This window comes from Saimiri boliviensis, chromosome 17, assembly GCF_048565385.1.
Source record: "Saimiri boliviensis isolate mSaiBol1 chromosome 17, mSaiBol1.pri, whole genome shotgun sequence".
Classification (NCBI taxonomy): Eukaryota; Metazoa; Chordata; class Mammalia; order Primates; family Cebidae; genus Saimiri; species Saimiri boliviensis.
This window is the reverse complement of record NC_133465.1, coordinates 52,064,544-52,080,153: the sequence shown is the minus strand read 5'-3', so window position 1 is coordinate 52,080,153 and position 15,610 is coordinate 52,064,544. Positions and strand designations below refer to the sequence as shown.

The window sequence follows — 15,610 nt, the reverse complement described above, 5'->3', positions numbered from 1 at the left end:
TTAATACCTTTCCTTCATCTATAACACAATTATAATGATAAAGCCAATCAAATAAAGCAGATATGTTGTGCTCTTTTCTTATTCATTTGGTGCTTATTCTCCATCATCATTATCATCTAATTATGACTGTGAGAAGTCTCCATAATATAAACCATCCACATTATACTCATTTGACATTTTGAAAATTCAGGAGAAATACCTGTATATCAACCTAATACGCTATTACATAGCCTTTTAAAATTGTAATTTCGAGGTCTATAAGTATAGGGGCATGCTTTTGATAGTAGTAAGCGGGGAGGGGAAGAAAGCCAAACATGGCACTATGTATACTATAATTATAATAATATAAAATATATATGCATTTGTACAAAAAATGTGGAAATAGCATTGTTAGGAGTTCAGGCCTTAGAATCATTAAGGAAGGACCTGGTTAGAATCTTTATTAGCTATATAACTTTAAGCAAGTTATTTAATTTCTCTAAGTTTCAGTTTTCTTATTTGAAATAAGGGTGATAATGGTACCTATGATTCCTCCAGGGATTAAATGAGATTAATTTAGCAATGTTCTTTTTTTTTTTTTTTTTTTTTTTTTTTTGAGACGGAGTTTCGCTCCTGTTACCCAGGCTGGAGCGCGATGGCGCGATCTCGGCTCACCGCAACCTCCGCCTCCCGGGTTCAGGCAATTCTCCTACCTCAGCCTCCTGAGTAGCTGGGATTACAGGCACGCGCCACCATGCCCAGCTAATTTTTTGTATTTTTTAGTAGAGACGGGGTTTCACCATGTCGACCAGGATAGTCTCGAACTCTAGACCTCGTGATCCACCCGCCTCGGCCTCCCAAAGTGCTGGGATTACAGGCTTGAGCCACCGCGCCCGGCCTAATTTAGCAATGTTCTTGGCACACATATAATAACCACTCAAAAAAATTAGTTTTTAAGGCCAGGTGCGGTGACTCAAGCCTGTAATCCCAGCACTTTGGGAGGCCGAGGCAGGTGGATCACGAGGTCAAGAGATCGAGACCATCTTGGCCAACATGGTGAAACCCCGTCTCTACTAAAAATACAAAAAATTACCTGGGCATGGTGGTGCACGCCTGTAATCCCAACTACTCAGGAGGTTGAGGTGGGAGAATTGCCTGAACCCAGGAGGTGGAAGTTGCGGTGAGCTGAGATCATGCCATTGCACTCCAGCCTGGGTAACAAGAGCGAAACTCCATCTCAAAAAATAAAAATAAAAATAAAAAAATTAGTTTTTAAATCTAGAATATGGCAGGTATGGTGGCTCATACCTATAATCCCAGCACTTTGGGAAGCAGAAGTGGGAAGATTACTTGAGGCCAGGAGCTCGAGACTAGCCTGGCCAAGACCCCTTCCCTGCCCAAAAAAAAAAAAAACCCAATTAGCCAGGCATAGTGGTGTATGCCTGTAGTCCTAACTACTCAGGAGGCTGAGGTGGAAGGATCGCATGAGCCTAAGGGTTCAAGGTTACCTACAGCGAGCTATGATCACACCATTGCACTCCACCCTGGGTGACAGAGCAAGATGCTGTCTTTTAAATTAACAAAATCTATGTTGTAGTGATGAGTTTAGGGATGTGGTTTCTTTTTTCCTTATTATTACAGTTTTATTTGATTTTATTTTATTGTTTTGGCTTATAAAAGTGACTCTTTAAAATGTTTGAATGGTCTGGGCATGGTGGCTCATACCTGTAATTTTATCATTTTGGGAGGCCAAGATGGGAGGATTGTTTGAGGCTAAGAGTTTGAAACCAGCCTGGTCAACATAGTGAGACCACATCTCCACAAAAAAATTAAAAATATATTAATATAAGAAGGCTGGGCATGGTAGCTCACACCTGTGATCCCAGCACTTTGGGAGGCTGAGACGGGCGGATCGCTTAAGGCCATTCATTCAACACCAGTCTGGCCAACATGGCAAAACCCGGTCTCTACTAAAAATGCGAAAAAATTAGCCAGACATGGTGACACATGCCTGTAATTCCAGCTACTTGGAAGGCTGAGGCACAAAAATTGCTTGAACCCAGGAGGCAGAGGTTGCAGTAAGCTGAGATTACACCATTGCACTCCAACCTGGGTGACAAAGCAAGACTGACTCAAAAGAGAAAATATATATATAGGCTGGGTGTGGTGGCTCAGGGCAGATCACCTGAGGTCTGGAGCTCAAGACCAGCCTGACCAACATGGATAAACCCCGCCTCTACTAAAAATACAAAATTAGCCAGGTGTGGTGGCACATGCCTGTAATCTCAGCTACTTGGGAGGCTGAGGCAAGGGAATTGCTTGAACCCTGAAGGGAGAGATTGCAGTAAGCCGAGATCATGCCATTGCACTCCAGCCTGGGAAACGAGCAAAATACCGTTTCAAAAAAAAAAAAGTGTATGCATATAATATATAATATACATCTTATGTATTATACATATATAATATACATCTTATATATTATACATATATAATATACTGTGTGTATGTGTGTGTGTGTGTGTGTGCAGCATGGCAAAACTCCATCTCTACAAAAAATACAAAAATTAGTCGTGCCTGGTGGTGTGCACCAGGACGATGGAGTAGTTCCAGCTACTCAGGATGCTGAGATGGGAGGATCAATCACTTGAGCCTGGGAGGTCGAGGCTGCAGTGAGCCATGATTATGCCACTGTACTCTAACCTGGGCAACAGAGTTAGATGCTGTCTTTAAAAAATAATAAAAATAATAAAATGCTTTAATGGCTAGATGTTACGGTTCATGCCTATAGTCTCAGCTACTGTGGAGGCTGAGGCTTCGAGGATTGCTTGAACCCAGAAGTTTAATGATGCAGTGAGCCATGATTGGTCTGCTGCACTCCAGCCTGGGTGACAGAGTGAGACCCCAATTCAAAAAAAGAATGTTTTTTAATTAAAAATAAATAAAATGAGCTGGTCCGATGGTAGTGGGTTATCAGAACTTATTAACATTAGTGTCACTGAAGTTGGTATACAACCCCCCACTGCTAAATTTGACTGGCTTAAAAAAAAATAAAAAATAAATTAAAAAAATAAATAAATAAAAATAAATAAATAACTAAATAAAATGATTTAGTGGTTTTTATCATAACTGATACTTTTGTTCTCCCCTCTAAGACCACCAGTATCATTACCCTGGTTTATTAAAATGCCAGATTCTATACTTGTCCTTTTACTGATTGAACTAAATTAGCAACCTAATGTTTATGTCTTTAAAATTATACTTTGTTTTATACTTCCAGGTATGGTTTAGGAATGATTTATTACAAGCAAGAAAAATTCAGCCTCGCAGAAATGCATTTCCAAAAAGCACTTGATATCAACCCTCAAAGTTCAGTTTTACTTTGCCACATTGGAGTAGTAAGTAGCTTTCTAAACATTAATACTCTATTAATCTCCCCTTTGAAATATGTTTGTTATTGATTTAATTGCTATAATAAAATTTGGGTTTTTTTCCTGTTGAAACAGTATTCTGGAGTTTATTACAACTAAAAATACTTTTCAATTGGCTTAGCCTAAGAAAAAAATCACAGAATTGCCCTTATCCCCTACACAAGTCACTTCATTTCTCCGAGCTCTTCTATTTTATGAATGTCGTGTACTACTTCCTTACCTCATAGAGTTGTTATGTGACTCATATAAGAGATCTCCAGGCTGGGTACAGTGGCTCATGCCTGTAATCCCAGCACTTTAGGAGGCTGAGGCAGGTGGATCACCTGAGGTCAGGAATTCAAGACGAGCCTGGCCAACATAGTGAAACCCCACCTTTCATAAAAATACAAAAATTGGCTAGGTGTGGTGGTACATGCATGTAGACTCAGTTACTTGGGAAGCTGAGGCAGGATACTTGCTTGAACCCAGGAGGAGGAGGTTGCTGCCAGTCAAGATTAAGCCATTGCACTACAGCAATGTGCAGAATCATTTTTATATTTACATTTTATAAGTGTGTCTGGTAACATTGTACCTTGGCTGGGTACAGTGGCTCACACTTGTAATCCCAGCACTTGGGGATGCCAAGGTGAGAGGATTGCTTGAGGACAGGAGTTCAAGACCAGCCTGGGCAACATAGTGAGACCCAGTCTCTACCAAAAAATTTAAAAATTAGCCTGGGATGGTGGCACACACCTGTGGTCTTGGCTGCTTGGGAGGCTGAAGCACAAGGATTGCTTAAGCCCAGGAGTTCAAGGCTGCTGTGAGCTAAGAAAGTGACACTGCACTCCGGCCTGGGCAACAGAATGAGACTCCATCTCTTAAAAGAAAATAAGTAAATTGTACTTTAATAGGAGAAAAGATATGTACATTATGTTTGTTTGCTTTTTAAAATCTCATTTATTCGTTTCTGTTTAAGTACGGTACCTTAAGTTCTTGTTCTCGTCCTCTCATCCCTTTCTCCCTCTCCCTCTCCTGACCTTCTCTCTTTTTTCCCCCTAGCAAGTTTGGTTTTTATGGGAATGGGCATACAGTGTCAAGGAATTATGTTAGTTTGAAATGTCACTGTCTTGGGGAGAGGAGAATTCTAATTCTCTATTGAGTGTACTAAAATTGACCATGATAATTTTCTTAAAAATCGACATAGTTTAGCACCATAAGACAGGGCAAGAAAAAAGAAATTGACAGTAACTTCTTTTATAGTTAGCTACTACACAAAATATCTAGAGCTGTGTCTACTTAAAATTATTTTGTGTTTTCATCACCTTATTTATTCAGTTCAAAATTGAGTATCTAGACACCTTTTGGTGAAGTTGAACGTTTTTTTAAAAATAGGAATTCTTCCAAAGTTACTGTAGAACAGGTTGTTTTAAATTTTTGAGTGGTTTATTTGAAGAAATTGTCAGGTAAGAGAGTAAGCTTTTCTCTTTTAGAGAACTGATATTTAGGTTCTCAATCCTGTGGGCAGAATATTTGCAAAGATCATTGCATAGATGAGTTTAGCAACCAGATGTTGGCCCTACCTACTGTCACATTCTTATTACTGTGATATTTGTTAAAGTTCCGCAGCCACATTCATTCACCTCACTTTATTTTTTATTTTTATTTTTTGAGGTGGAATTTTAGTAGACACAGAATTTCGCTCTTGTTGCCCAGGTTTGAGTGCAATGGAACAACCTCAGGTCACTGCAACCTCCGCCTCCCAGGTTCAAATGATTCTCCTGCCTCAGCTTCCTGAGTATCTGGAATTACAGGTTCCCGACACCAAGCCCAGCTAATTCTTTATATTTTTAGTAGAGACGGAGTTTCATCATGTTGGCCAGGCTGATTTCAAACTCCTGACCTCAGGTGATCCACCCACCTTGGCCTCCCAGAGTAGTGAGATTACAGGCATGAGCCACCATGCCCAACCCAGCCCACTTTATTTGTAACATATAATTTGTCCAAGGAGGAACATAGCAGAACATCATTATATACATATGAATGAATAGTGAAGTTTGGTACTGTTTCAATCTTTTAAATTTTAAGTTACTGCTGGGCGCGGTGGCTCAAGCCTGTAATCCCAGCACTTTGGGAGGCTGAGGTGGGTGGATCACGAGGTCAAGAGATCGAGACCATCCTGGTCAACATGGTGAAACCCCGTCTCTACTAAAAATACAAAAAATTAGCTGGGCATGGTGGCATGTGCCTGTAATCCCAGCTACTCAGGAGGCTGAGGCAGGAGATTTGCCTGAACCCAGGAGGCGGAGGTTGCGGTGAGCCGAGATCACGCCATTGCACTCCAGCCTGGGTAACAAGAGCAAAACTCCATCTCAAAAAAAAAAAAAAAAATTTTAAGTTACTTAAAATGTCTAATATTTGCTTCCCAGTATTAGAGATCAGTGATTTTCAATTACGTAAAGCAGAAAGATCATTTTTCAAATAACTTCCTAAAATATTGAAAATTTAATGGATCTGAGTAAAACAAGGTTTGTAAACAGGAATTTTTTTAAATGCAGTTTTGAAAAGTCTAATATTTGAAAGACTGCATAAACCTGATGAAATGTGAATATTATCTGGCTAAATGGTACAGATCTTTTTTATGAATAGAATACCAAGGTTTTGCTTGCCTTTTAGACTTAAAAGTAACCAAGGCCAGGCACAGTAGCTCACGCCTGTAATCCAAGCACTTTGGGAGGCCGAGGCGGGTGGATCACAAGGTCAAGAGATCGAGACCATCCTGGCCAACATGGTGAAACCCTGTCTCTACTAAAAAAATTAAAAATTAGCTGGGCATGGTGGCGCGTGCCTGTAGTCTCAGCTACTAGGGAGACTGAGGCAGGAGAATTGCTTGAACCTGGGAGGCGGAGGTGCCAGTGAGCTGAGATCACACCACTGCACTCCAGCCTGGCGCCTGGTGACAGAATGAGACTCTGTCTCAAAAAAAAAAAAAAAAAGTAACCAAATATCTGCTCTAAAGATAGAATATTAATTATCATCATAGATATGTAATGAAGGACCAGAGGACCTAGATTTTAATCACAGAGCAAATTACTTAGGATCTCTGGACTTCAGTATTCTCATCTTTAGTGAAATAGTTGAACTAGAATTGGAAGCGATTTTAGAGATCATCTATTAATCATTTGGTAATCAATTACTAAATCCACTTACTACAGTGGACAACCTAGTTAGGCCCTACAACCTTATCTCTGATAATTTGATTATCTTTATGTTGGTTTTGAGTCACATTGCTTCTCACCTTTCTTCATAAATATCAAGAGGGAGCATTAACATGATCTTTATTTCTTATAGGTTCAACATGCACTCAAAAAATCAGAGAAAGCTTTGGATACCCTAAACAAAGCCATTGTCATTGATCCCAAGAACCCTCTATGCAAATTTCACAGAGCCTCAGTTTTATTTGCAAATGAAAAATATAAGGTAAGTTATATATTTTAAGGGTCTTCAGTGTTGTATTGCTTAAAAACAACATTATTCCTTGTTTTCAATAAACTAAAAGTTACTTAATTTTAATCTGAGGCATTTTTCCAGAGCTGTTAATTTCATTTTTTGTGATTTTTATTTCTTCGTGAAATATTGATAGGAAGGATAGGTGTGTGGATATTTAGGAATATGTGGTTATCCCTTGTAAAGATTCCTTATAGGCCGGGCGCGGTGGATCACGAGGTCAAGAGATTGAGACCATCTTGGTCAACATGGTGAAACCCTGTCTCTACTAAAAATACAAAAAATTAGCTGGGCATGGTGGCGCATGTCTGTAATCCCAGGTACTCAGGAGGCTGAGGCAGGAGAATTGCCTGAACCCGGGAGGCGGAGGTTGTGGTGAGCCGAGATCGCGCCATTGCACTCCAGCCTGGGTAACGAGCGAAACTCCGTCTCAAAAAAAAAAAAAAAAAAAAAGATTCCTTATATAGCTGCCGGGCACGGTGGCTCAAGCTTGTAATCCCAGCACTTTGGGAGGCCGAGGCAGGAGAATTGCTTGAACCTGGGAAGCGGAGCTTGCAGTGAGCGGAGAGTATGCGATTGCACTCCAGCCTGGATGACAGAGCAAGACTCTATCTCAATAAATAAAAATAGATTGACCGACAGATAGATAGATAGATAGATAGATAATCAAAAAGCAAGAATTGTCACCACTTGTGTACTTCACAAAGAGGGGGGTGTGTGTGTGTTTGTGTGTGTGTGTATGTGTGTGTGTGCGTGCGTGTGTGTTTAGTGTACTAGAGTGCCTGCCATTTCTTAGTACCTGTTGTCATATAAGTATGCATTTTATTTTCACAACAATAAGAACTGATGCAATAAGGAAGAATATTGGTTAAGATTTAGTTAGCTTTTATGAAGATGATTTGGGAAATCGAGTAAGTAAAAATACTTGCTTGGCCAAAACTTCCAAACATTTTGCTACTTTAAGGTTTTTCTTTTTCTTTTTCAGTCTGCTTTACAAGAACTTGAAGAATTGAAACAAATTGTTCCCAAAGAATCCCTCGTTTACTTCTTAATAGGAAAGGTAAAGACTGGGGCAATGGTCCCAAACTGTGACTTTCATAGCAAATATTGACCTTTTATATTTTATAAGAATAAATAGGCCGGGCACGGTGGCTCAAGCCTGTAATCCCAGCACTTCGGGAGGCTGAGGCGGGTGGATCACGAGGTCAAGAGATCAAGACCATCCTGGTCAACATGGTGAAACCCCATCTCTAATAAAAATACAAAACATTAGCTGGGCATGGTGGCACGTGCCTGTAATCCCAGCTACTCAGGAGGCTGAGGCAGGAGAATTGCTTGAACCCAGGAGGCAGAGGTTGCGGTGAGCCGAGATCACGCCATTGCACTCCAGCCTGGGTAACAAGAGCGAAACTCCGTCTCAAAAAAAAAAAAAAAAAGGATAAATATACTTACTGTACAGTATCTATTGAGCAAATTCAACTAAACCTCCAAACTGAGTGCTCTGGGAATAACAGATTTAATTTTTAACACTTAAGAAAATGATATCCTAGCTGGGCATGGTGCCTCACACCTATAATCCTAGCACTTTGGGAGGCCTAGGCAGGTGGATTGCCTGAGGTCAGGAGTTCGAGACCAGCCTGACCAACATAGTGAAACCCAATCGCTACTAAAAATATAAAAAGTTAGCTGGGCATGGTGCCACTCACCTATAATGCCAGTTACTTGGGAGGCTGAGGCATGAGAATCACTTGAACCAGGGAGCAGAGGTTGCCATGAGCCAAGATTACACTACTGCACTCCAGCCTGGGCGTGAGAACAGGATTCTGTCTAAATAAAGAAATTAATAAATAAAAAGAACATTAATGGGACTGTGTTGTCTTGATTAGGCAAAATGGCTTCTGAGATTCCCAAGCCCAGACTAGTCAGTTTTTTATAGACTGGCCCCCCAGATGCCCATTAGTTAAGGTGCCTGTAGACAGTTGTTAAGAGTTTATATAGCCGGGCGCGGTGGCTCAAGCCTGTAATCCCAGCACTTTGGGAGGCCGAGGCGGGTGGATCACGAGGTCGAGAGATCGAGACCATCCTGGTCAACATGGTGAAACCCCGTCTCTACTAAAAATACAAAAAATTAGCTGGGCATGGTGGCACATGCCTGTAATCCCAGCTACTCAGGAGGCTGAGGCAGGAGAATTGCTTGAACCCAGGAGGCGGAGGTTGCGGTGAGCCGAGATCGCGCCATTGCACTCCAGCCTGGGTAACAAGAGCGAAACTCCATCTCAAAAAAAAAAAAAAGAGTTTATATATATGTAACTCCATTTAAAACACTGTAAATGAAAGTTCATTAAGCAGTTTATAATCCATTTAATCCCATTATCATTGTTCCAGTCAGTGATATTTATTGGAAACTTACTACCTGTAAGATAGAAGCAAGAAATTCTGAAAATAACATCTGATTATATTAAAAGGAGCACAGAAGCTAGTATGAGTTCATCTGTAAGATGAAAGTGTCCTACCCTTAGAATGAGCTTAGAGCATGTACACCAGGAGCCTAATTTAAATTATAAATATTTAGAATATTAGAGGCCAGGCGCAGTGGCCCACACCTGTTGTAATCCCAGCAGTTTGGGAGGCCGAGGTGGGTGGATCACCTGAGGTCAAGAGTTGGAGACCAGCCTGGCCAACATGGCAAAACCCTGTCTCTACTAAAAATACAAAAATTAGCTGGGCTTGGTGGCAGGCATCTATAAACCCAGCTATTCAAGAGGCTGAGGCAGGAGAATCACTTGAACCTGTCAGGTAGAGGTTGCAGTGAGCCGAGATTGTGCTACTGCACTCCAGCCTGGGCAACAGTGAGACTCCATCTCAAAAAAATAAATTAAATAAATAAATATTTAGAATTTTATAGTTGAAGCTCACAACTTAATGAAAAATGTAGTGCTGCTGTTTATTTTTAGGTTTACAAGAAGTTAGGTCAAACGCACCTCGCCCTGATGAATTTCTCTTGGGCTATGGATTTAGATCCTAAAGGAGCCAATAACCAAATTAAAGAGGCAATTGATAAGCGCTATCTTCCAGATGATGAGGAGCCAATAACCCAAGAAGAGCAGATCAGTAAGTATCATACATTTGATTTTGAATATTTAGAAAGTTACCTTTTTGCATAAGGATTTGTAGGCTACTCTTTTATTTTTCTAACCATGGTGTTTTCATTATACCAAATTTAGGGAAATTGAACAGGGTGATGTAATAACAAAATGCATATAGAGTCAGCTAATTAGTCTGTTCTGGATCTAGTTTGCTGTATGACTTTGACAAATTCATTGCTAATTTTTACTTGGGCCCTCAATTTATGTTTGAATATGTAACCGGTACTGTTTTATCTGCTTCATAAGAATGTAGTTTTTTAAATAAGAGGATGGAGAAATTACTGACAAGATAAATTCTGATTAGATGCCTTTGTTCCAGAAAACTTGGAGAAAGGCTTTAATTAAAAACATAAGCTGAAGCCGGGCGCGGTGGCTCAAGCCTGTAATCCCAGCACTTTGGGAGGCCGAGGCGGGTGGATCACGAGGTCGAGAGATCAAGACCATCCTGGTCAACATGGTGAAACCCCGTCTCTACTAAAAATACAAAAAATTAGCTGGGCATGGTGGCTCGTGCCTGTAATCCCAGCTACTCAGGAGGCTGAGGCAGGAGAATTGCCTGAACCCGGGAGGCGGAGGTTGCGGTGAGCCGAGATCGCGCCATTGTACTCCAGCCTGGGTAACAAGAGCGAAACTCCGTCTCAAAAAAAAAAAAAAAAAAAACCATAAGCTGGCCGGGTGCAGTAGCTCACGCCTGTAATCCTAGCACTTTGGGAGGCCGAGGTGGGTGTATCACCTGAGGTCAGGAGTTCAAGACCAGCCTGGCCATCATGGTGAAATCCCATCTTAAAAAAAAAAAAAAAAAAAAAAAATTATAAGCCATGGGGCCAGGCACAGTAGCACACACCTGTAATTCCAACACTTTGGGAGGCCAAGGTGGGTGGATCACCTGAGGTTAGGAGATCCAGACCAGCTGGCCAACATGGTGAAACCCTGTCTGTACTAAAAATATATAAATTAGCAGGACATGGTGGCAGGAGCCTATAATCCCAGTTACTTGGGAGGCTGAGGCAGGAGAATCACTTGAACCCGGGAGGCAAAGGCTGCAATGAGCCGAAATCACACTGTTGCACTCCAGCCTGGGTGACAAGAGCAAAACTGTCTCAAAAAAAAAAAAAAAAAATTATAAGCCAGGCATCATTTTGGCTTGTGTATGTAATCCCAGCTACTCAGGAGACAGAGGTGGGAGGATTGCTTGAGCCTAGGATTTCATAACTATCCTGGGCAGATAGTGAGACCCTGTCTCTAAACAAATTTTTAAAATTAGCTGGGTATGGTAGTACACTTCTAGTCCCAGCTACTTGAGAGGCTCAGGCAGGAGGATCATACCACTTGAGTCCAGGAGTTTGAGGCTGCAGTGAGCTGTGATTGTGCCACTGCACTCCAACCTAGCTAGGTGACAGAGCAAGATAGATACAGAGATAGAGAGAGGGAGGGAGGGAGGGAGGAGGGGGAAGGAGGGAGAGAGAGAGAGAGAGAGAGAGAGAGAGAGAGATTGATTGATTGATTCCCTATAAACCTTTTGAAACTGAAGTTTATAGTCTATGTTTTTATGGACTAGCATGGAGTATCCTTAAAGTGAACTCCGTGATTGGAGGTTGGGGGAAATGTCAATTTTTTTTTAATGTCTCAGAGAACTAGCTAGTTGTAATTCCTAGGGCAGGAATAAGGAACTCATTAGGGAGAGACAGTTTGGGTAGTTAAAACCTTAAAGATAAAATGCAATAAACTAATATCAGACCTATTATAAAATTAGGGAACTTGAATTCTGTTTTACTAAAGGCTATGAGGATTTTTAAGGGCCTTTAGTTAGGGTTTTATCTCTGAATATAACACAATTTTTCTTACTTGTTTTCATGAACCAAAAAGATATATTTGTCAGAAACCTTACTGTAGACTTTGGTTTTATTTTTAAAGTGGGAACAGATGAATCCCAGGAGAGCAGCATGACAGATGCGGATGACACACAACTTCATGCAGCTGAAAGTGATGAATTTTAACTTCTGGAAATCAGACTTTTACAACTGGATGTGTGACTAGTGCTGACATGTTTCTTGTCCCTCCATATATACTGAGTCTTTACTCTTGAGCCGACTCTGAGTCATCATCCATCACTTATACCATGAGTGTGCCACTTTCATTGGACCCTGACTGTATACAGAATGAAAGGCAGTGCAATATATAGCTGCTAACAAGACTGGCTCTTTTACCAGTATGAATGACAATTTACAGGGGGTAGGGTGGGGAACTTGTCTGTTTTTCTTTAATCTCCCTTGTTTGAAAGCTATCATGGAAGGAAGAGTTATGTTTTATCTTGAAGGAACCATTAGATATGGAAAATAGTGATGAACCAGAATTTCTTGGTTGCTTTTTCAAAATTTGTTTTTATTTGGTCCTGTTCCTGATAAACAGAGTAACTGACCTTCATTTCTAGGTTCTTCAAGAATGGTGTTTGCAAGTGCCAGATGGAACAATAAAAGACATTGCCTATAACAGTAACTTGATTGCCAAGGAATGTAAATTACCTTAAACTTGCAGTGTCTCCTATAAACAAATGTAATGAGCATATTGGGACTTGTATGTAGGAATCAAATATCCCTCCATACAGTGTACACTTATTCTTGGCAAGAATGCTTTAATGTCTAACCGAGGATTTTATTCATCTTGCTTCAAAGTGTTGATCATTGTTGTCTTGGTATTGCAAACTTTAAAATTGGTTTTTACCATATTGCCTCTTCTCTTTGAGCTCTGTGGGATCACCTTTAACATTCAGAGATGATAGAGTGGTTCCCCACTGAGTAGCCAAAACAAGGCCCTTAACAACCACTTAAGGTCACCATATCAATCAAAGTAAGAACACTAAAGTGGAGAGACTTTAAGAGATCATGATAGTGAAAGCCTTAATATAATCAGAATTATACCATAACCTTGAATCTTTATTTGTTCAAGACATTATCCCTTTGACTTTTCTGAATGGTTAAGCAGAGTGAAGAATGTGCGGTTACCCTTGGGTGAGATCATTTCCATTCTTTTTGACTCTCTGCTTCAGATTTTTTCAGTAGTGTGAGTCACCAGAATGTTTACTAAGAGTAATTGGAGTTAGAATATTGCAAAATTTTAGCTTGAGGGGGAAAAAACATTCTTATGAGGAGATAGATTCTCTCCTGAGTTTGTCATAATATTGGGAAATGGCCACAATTTTAAGGATCTAATTATGCATATAAGATGATAATTATTGGAATTCCACAGTAACAGATTTAAACAGTCTTAAATTGTGTATCTCCTTTATTGTAATGTATTGATATTTTTAGAGAAACTTTAGTTGTTAACATTTTATTAAGTGCCAATGTCAGAATATAACAAATTATAGTTTCTTATAAATGACAGGCCTACAGTTATTATTTTGAATTATTTGATGAAGGACAAACTTAACTGTATTTGTTAGTCAAGCTGTGAAAATAAGGTGGATCACAAAAGATGTGAAAAAAATTTTAGCCTGTAGACTCAGTAATTTTCTATAATTTACTGTTAATCTCATTTGAACATGGATTAGATACAATTATAAGTTAATTTAAGTCGGGGTCTTTAGATATCAGGTGCCAGAGAGATATTTAACAGAATTCCGTACCTAAATTTGTGTATATGTACTGTCTAAAAAAGTAATTTTTTAAAAAAGGAACAGTTGGGAGAAAATGAATATAATTAAAAATTCCCAGAGGCTAGCACTTGGATTCTAACAAATACGCTATTGTATTATCCATTAGTTCTGTAATATTTAATTTTAGATTATTTTATGTTTTTAATTGGCAGAGCACAAGGTGCTGTATAACAGTATCATATTTAGTTTTATAGAAAGCTTCAACCTGAGTTCTGCATTATAAAGTCTGAAGAAAGCTAAGCTTAGAACATAATTTGCTGAAGTATAATTATCTTTTTGTAGTAGGAATTTATGTCCTGTGCCAGAGGTGAGAGTCTTTCTGATACTGATTTTTTGAGACGAAGGATAAAAGGATAGTTTTGTAAGACACACCATGGCAATGGCTGGTTGAGGGACACTTTCTGCCCAAGCTTGGCCTGATTTTATTTTTCCGCATACCTACTTTCAAAGTTATTTAGGTATTTGAAACCTTATTTCCCACCTAGTAACACTTTGTGGCTTTTGCAGTTTCTTTTTTTTGTCTTTGTTTTGTTTTGTTTTGTTTTGTTTTTTGCATGGAATGGGGATCAAACAACCAGAAGAAGAACACATTTTGATCAAGCAAAGTGTTTGCTTCAAACATCAGAAGTTTCTTTTACAGAAATTAAACTAAGTAGTTTGACATCCTTTTCTCTGTTTCACATATATATTAGATTGGTGCATAAGTAAGTAATTGTGGTTTTTGTCATTTCTTTTATGGCAAAACCTGCAAGCACTTTTGCACCAATCTAATGCATTAGTATATATATGCACACACACTTGTTCCGAAGTTATGTTGTGGCCTTGGGTTTGTTTTTCCCCTTGGAAATGGTTCTTAACTCTGGGATTTTAGAAGGTTAGAATGTGTTTTCAAGAGAACAGTGGTACTCAGAATAATGAAAGGTGGTCCCTACTTTTTCTGTATTTATCACTTAAAATTTTTAATTTTTCGAAGAACTACAAGTAACATTTGAACCATGCTGCTGTTGTACCTTAAACAAAAACTCAGTGATAACCAGTATTTAGTCTATTAAAAATGCTCTTTTTGAAGAAAAAAGTTTGGAAGTCTCTGATTAGCCAGAGTAGAGTATGGGTCTTCACTGAGAAATATGGTGACCCATTTTCTTTGTGAAAACCTGGGAAAATGCAAGTGTGGGTGTGATGTGTGTGTCTGTTTGCATTGAAACAATGTAACTTTGTGTCTTCTTTTTGCTTTAACTGACTCATTTCAGATATTGTACAGTCTTGTGGGGGAAAGTCTTTTCTGTTAATATATTTGCAATTCATTAAAGGATATGGAAAATCCAAATAAATTACTTTTAAAAGCAATTTATAATCAAGTTGTTAAAGCTATATGAAAGCTGTGCCATCTGTATTTTAATAATAAGGCACAGAAAAATAATGAGAGATTCAGTTTTATGTTCCACAAAATCTAGGGCAATGTTTATCTGATTTTTTAAAATTTACACTCTCTTTTAATATATTTATATATTTAAATGGTCATATTCTTTTTTAGCATTATTTGGAATATCAAAATAAATACTATGACAAAAACAATGGTAATTTTTAGAATACATTTTTTTCAAACTATGTAAGCCCCTTAGCAGCTGCGAATCTGCAAGTCAGTTGCTTATTTGATCACTTGATTTCTGAAATTTCTTCAAAAGGGACATAAAGGTTTTTTGTTCCAATTAGAATCTGTTTAAAGAGGTCAGGAGCCAAAAGAAGAAAGATGTAGAAACTAAACTTTACTCTACTTTGAAAGGGTTTTGTTTTGTTTTGTTTTGTTTTTTTGGTATCTTAGAGAAAGTACAGAGAGCTGAAGAGTTTTATTCAGACTTGAAGAAAAGGCAGTAACAGGGAAAAACATAGGAAGGTGGAATGAGCTGGGCACCTCTAAG

The 15,610-nt window shown here is 39.1% G+C and overlaps 1 protein-coding gene across 7 annotated transcripts in view; it reads left to right on the top strand.

Annotated features, from left to right (window-relative positions):
- The window catches only part of CDC27 (cell division cycle 27), a 71,632-nt gene extending 56,366 nt beyond the window's left edge, over window positions 1–15,266 (top strand). For 3 of the 7 annotated variants that reach the window (XM_074388803.1, XM_010330275.3, XM_003942422.4), the window contains 5 exons: window positions 3,257–3,374; window positions 6,735–6,863; window positions 7,876–7,950; window positions 9,845–10,001; window positions 11,951–15,266. In XM_074388803.1, coding sequence (XP_074244904.1) covers window positions 3,257–3,374; window positions 6,735–6,863; window positions 7,876–7,950; window positions 9,845–10,001; window positions 11,951–12,033 — 562 coding nt within the window. In that variant the 3' untranslated portion in view covers window positions 12,034–15,266. Of the gene's footprint in view, window positions 1–3,256; window positions 3,375–6,734; window positions 6,864–7,875; window positions 7,951–9,825; window positions 10,002–11,950 lie in introns of those variants that run through there. The other 4 variants (XM_074388805.1, XM_074388804.1, XM_039476186.2 and 1 more) reach the window with 3 other exon arrangements.
- Window positions 15,267–15,610: the final 344 nt, after the last annotated feature.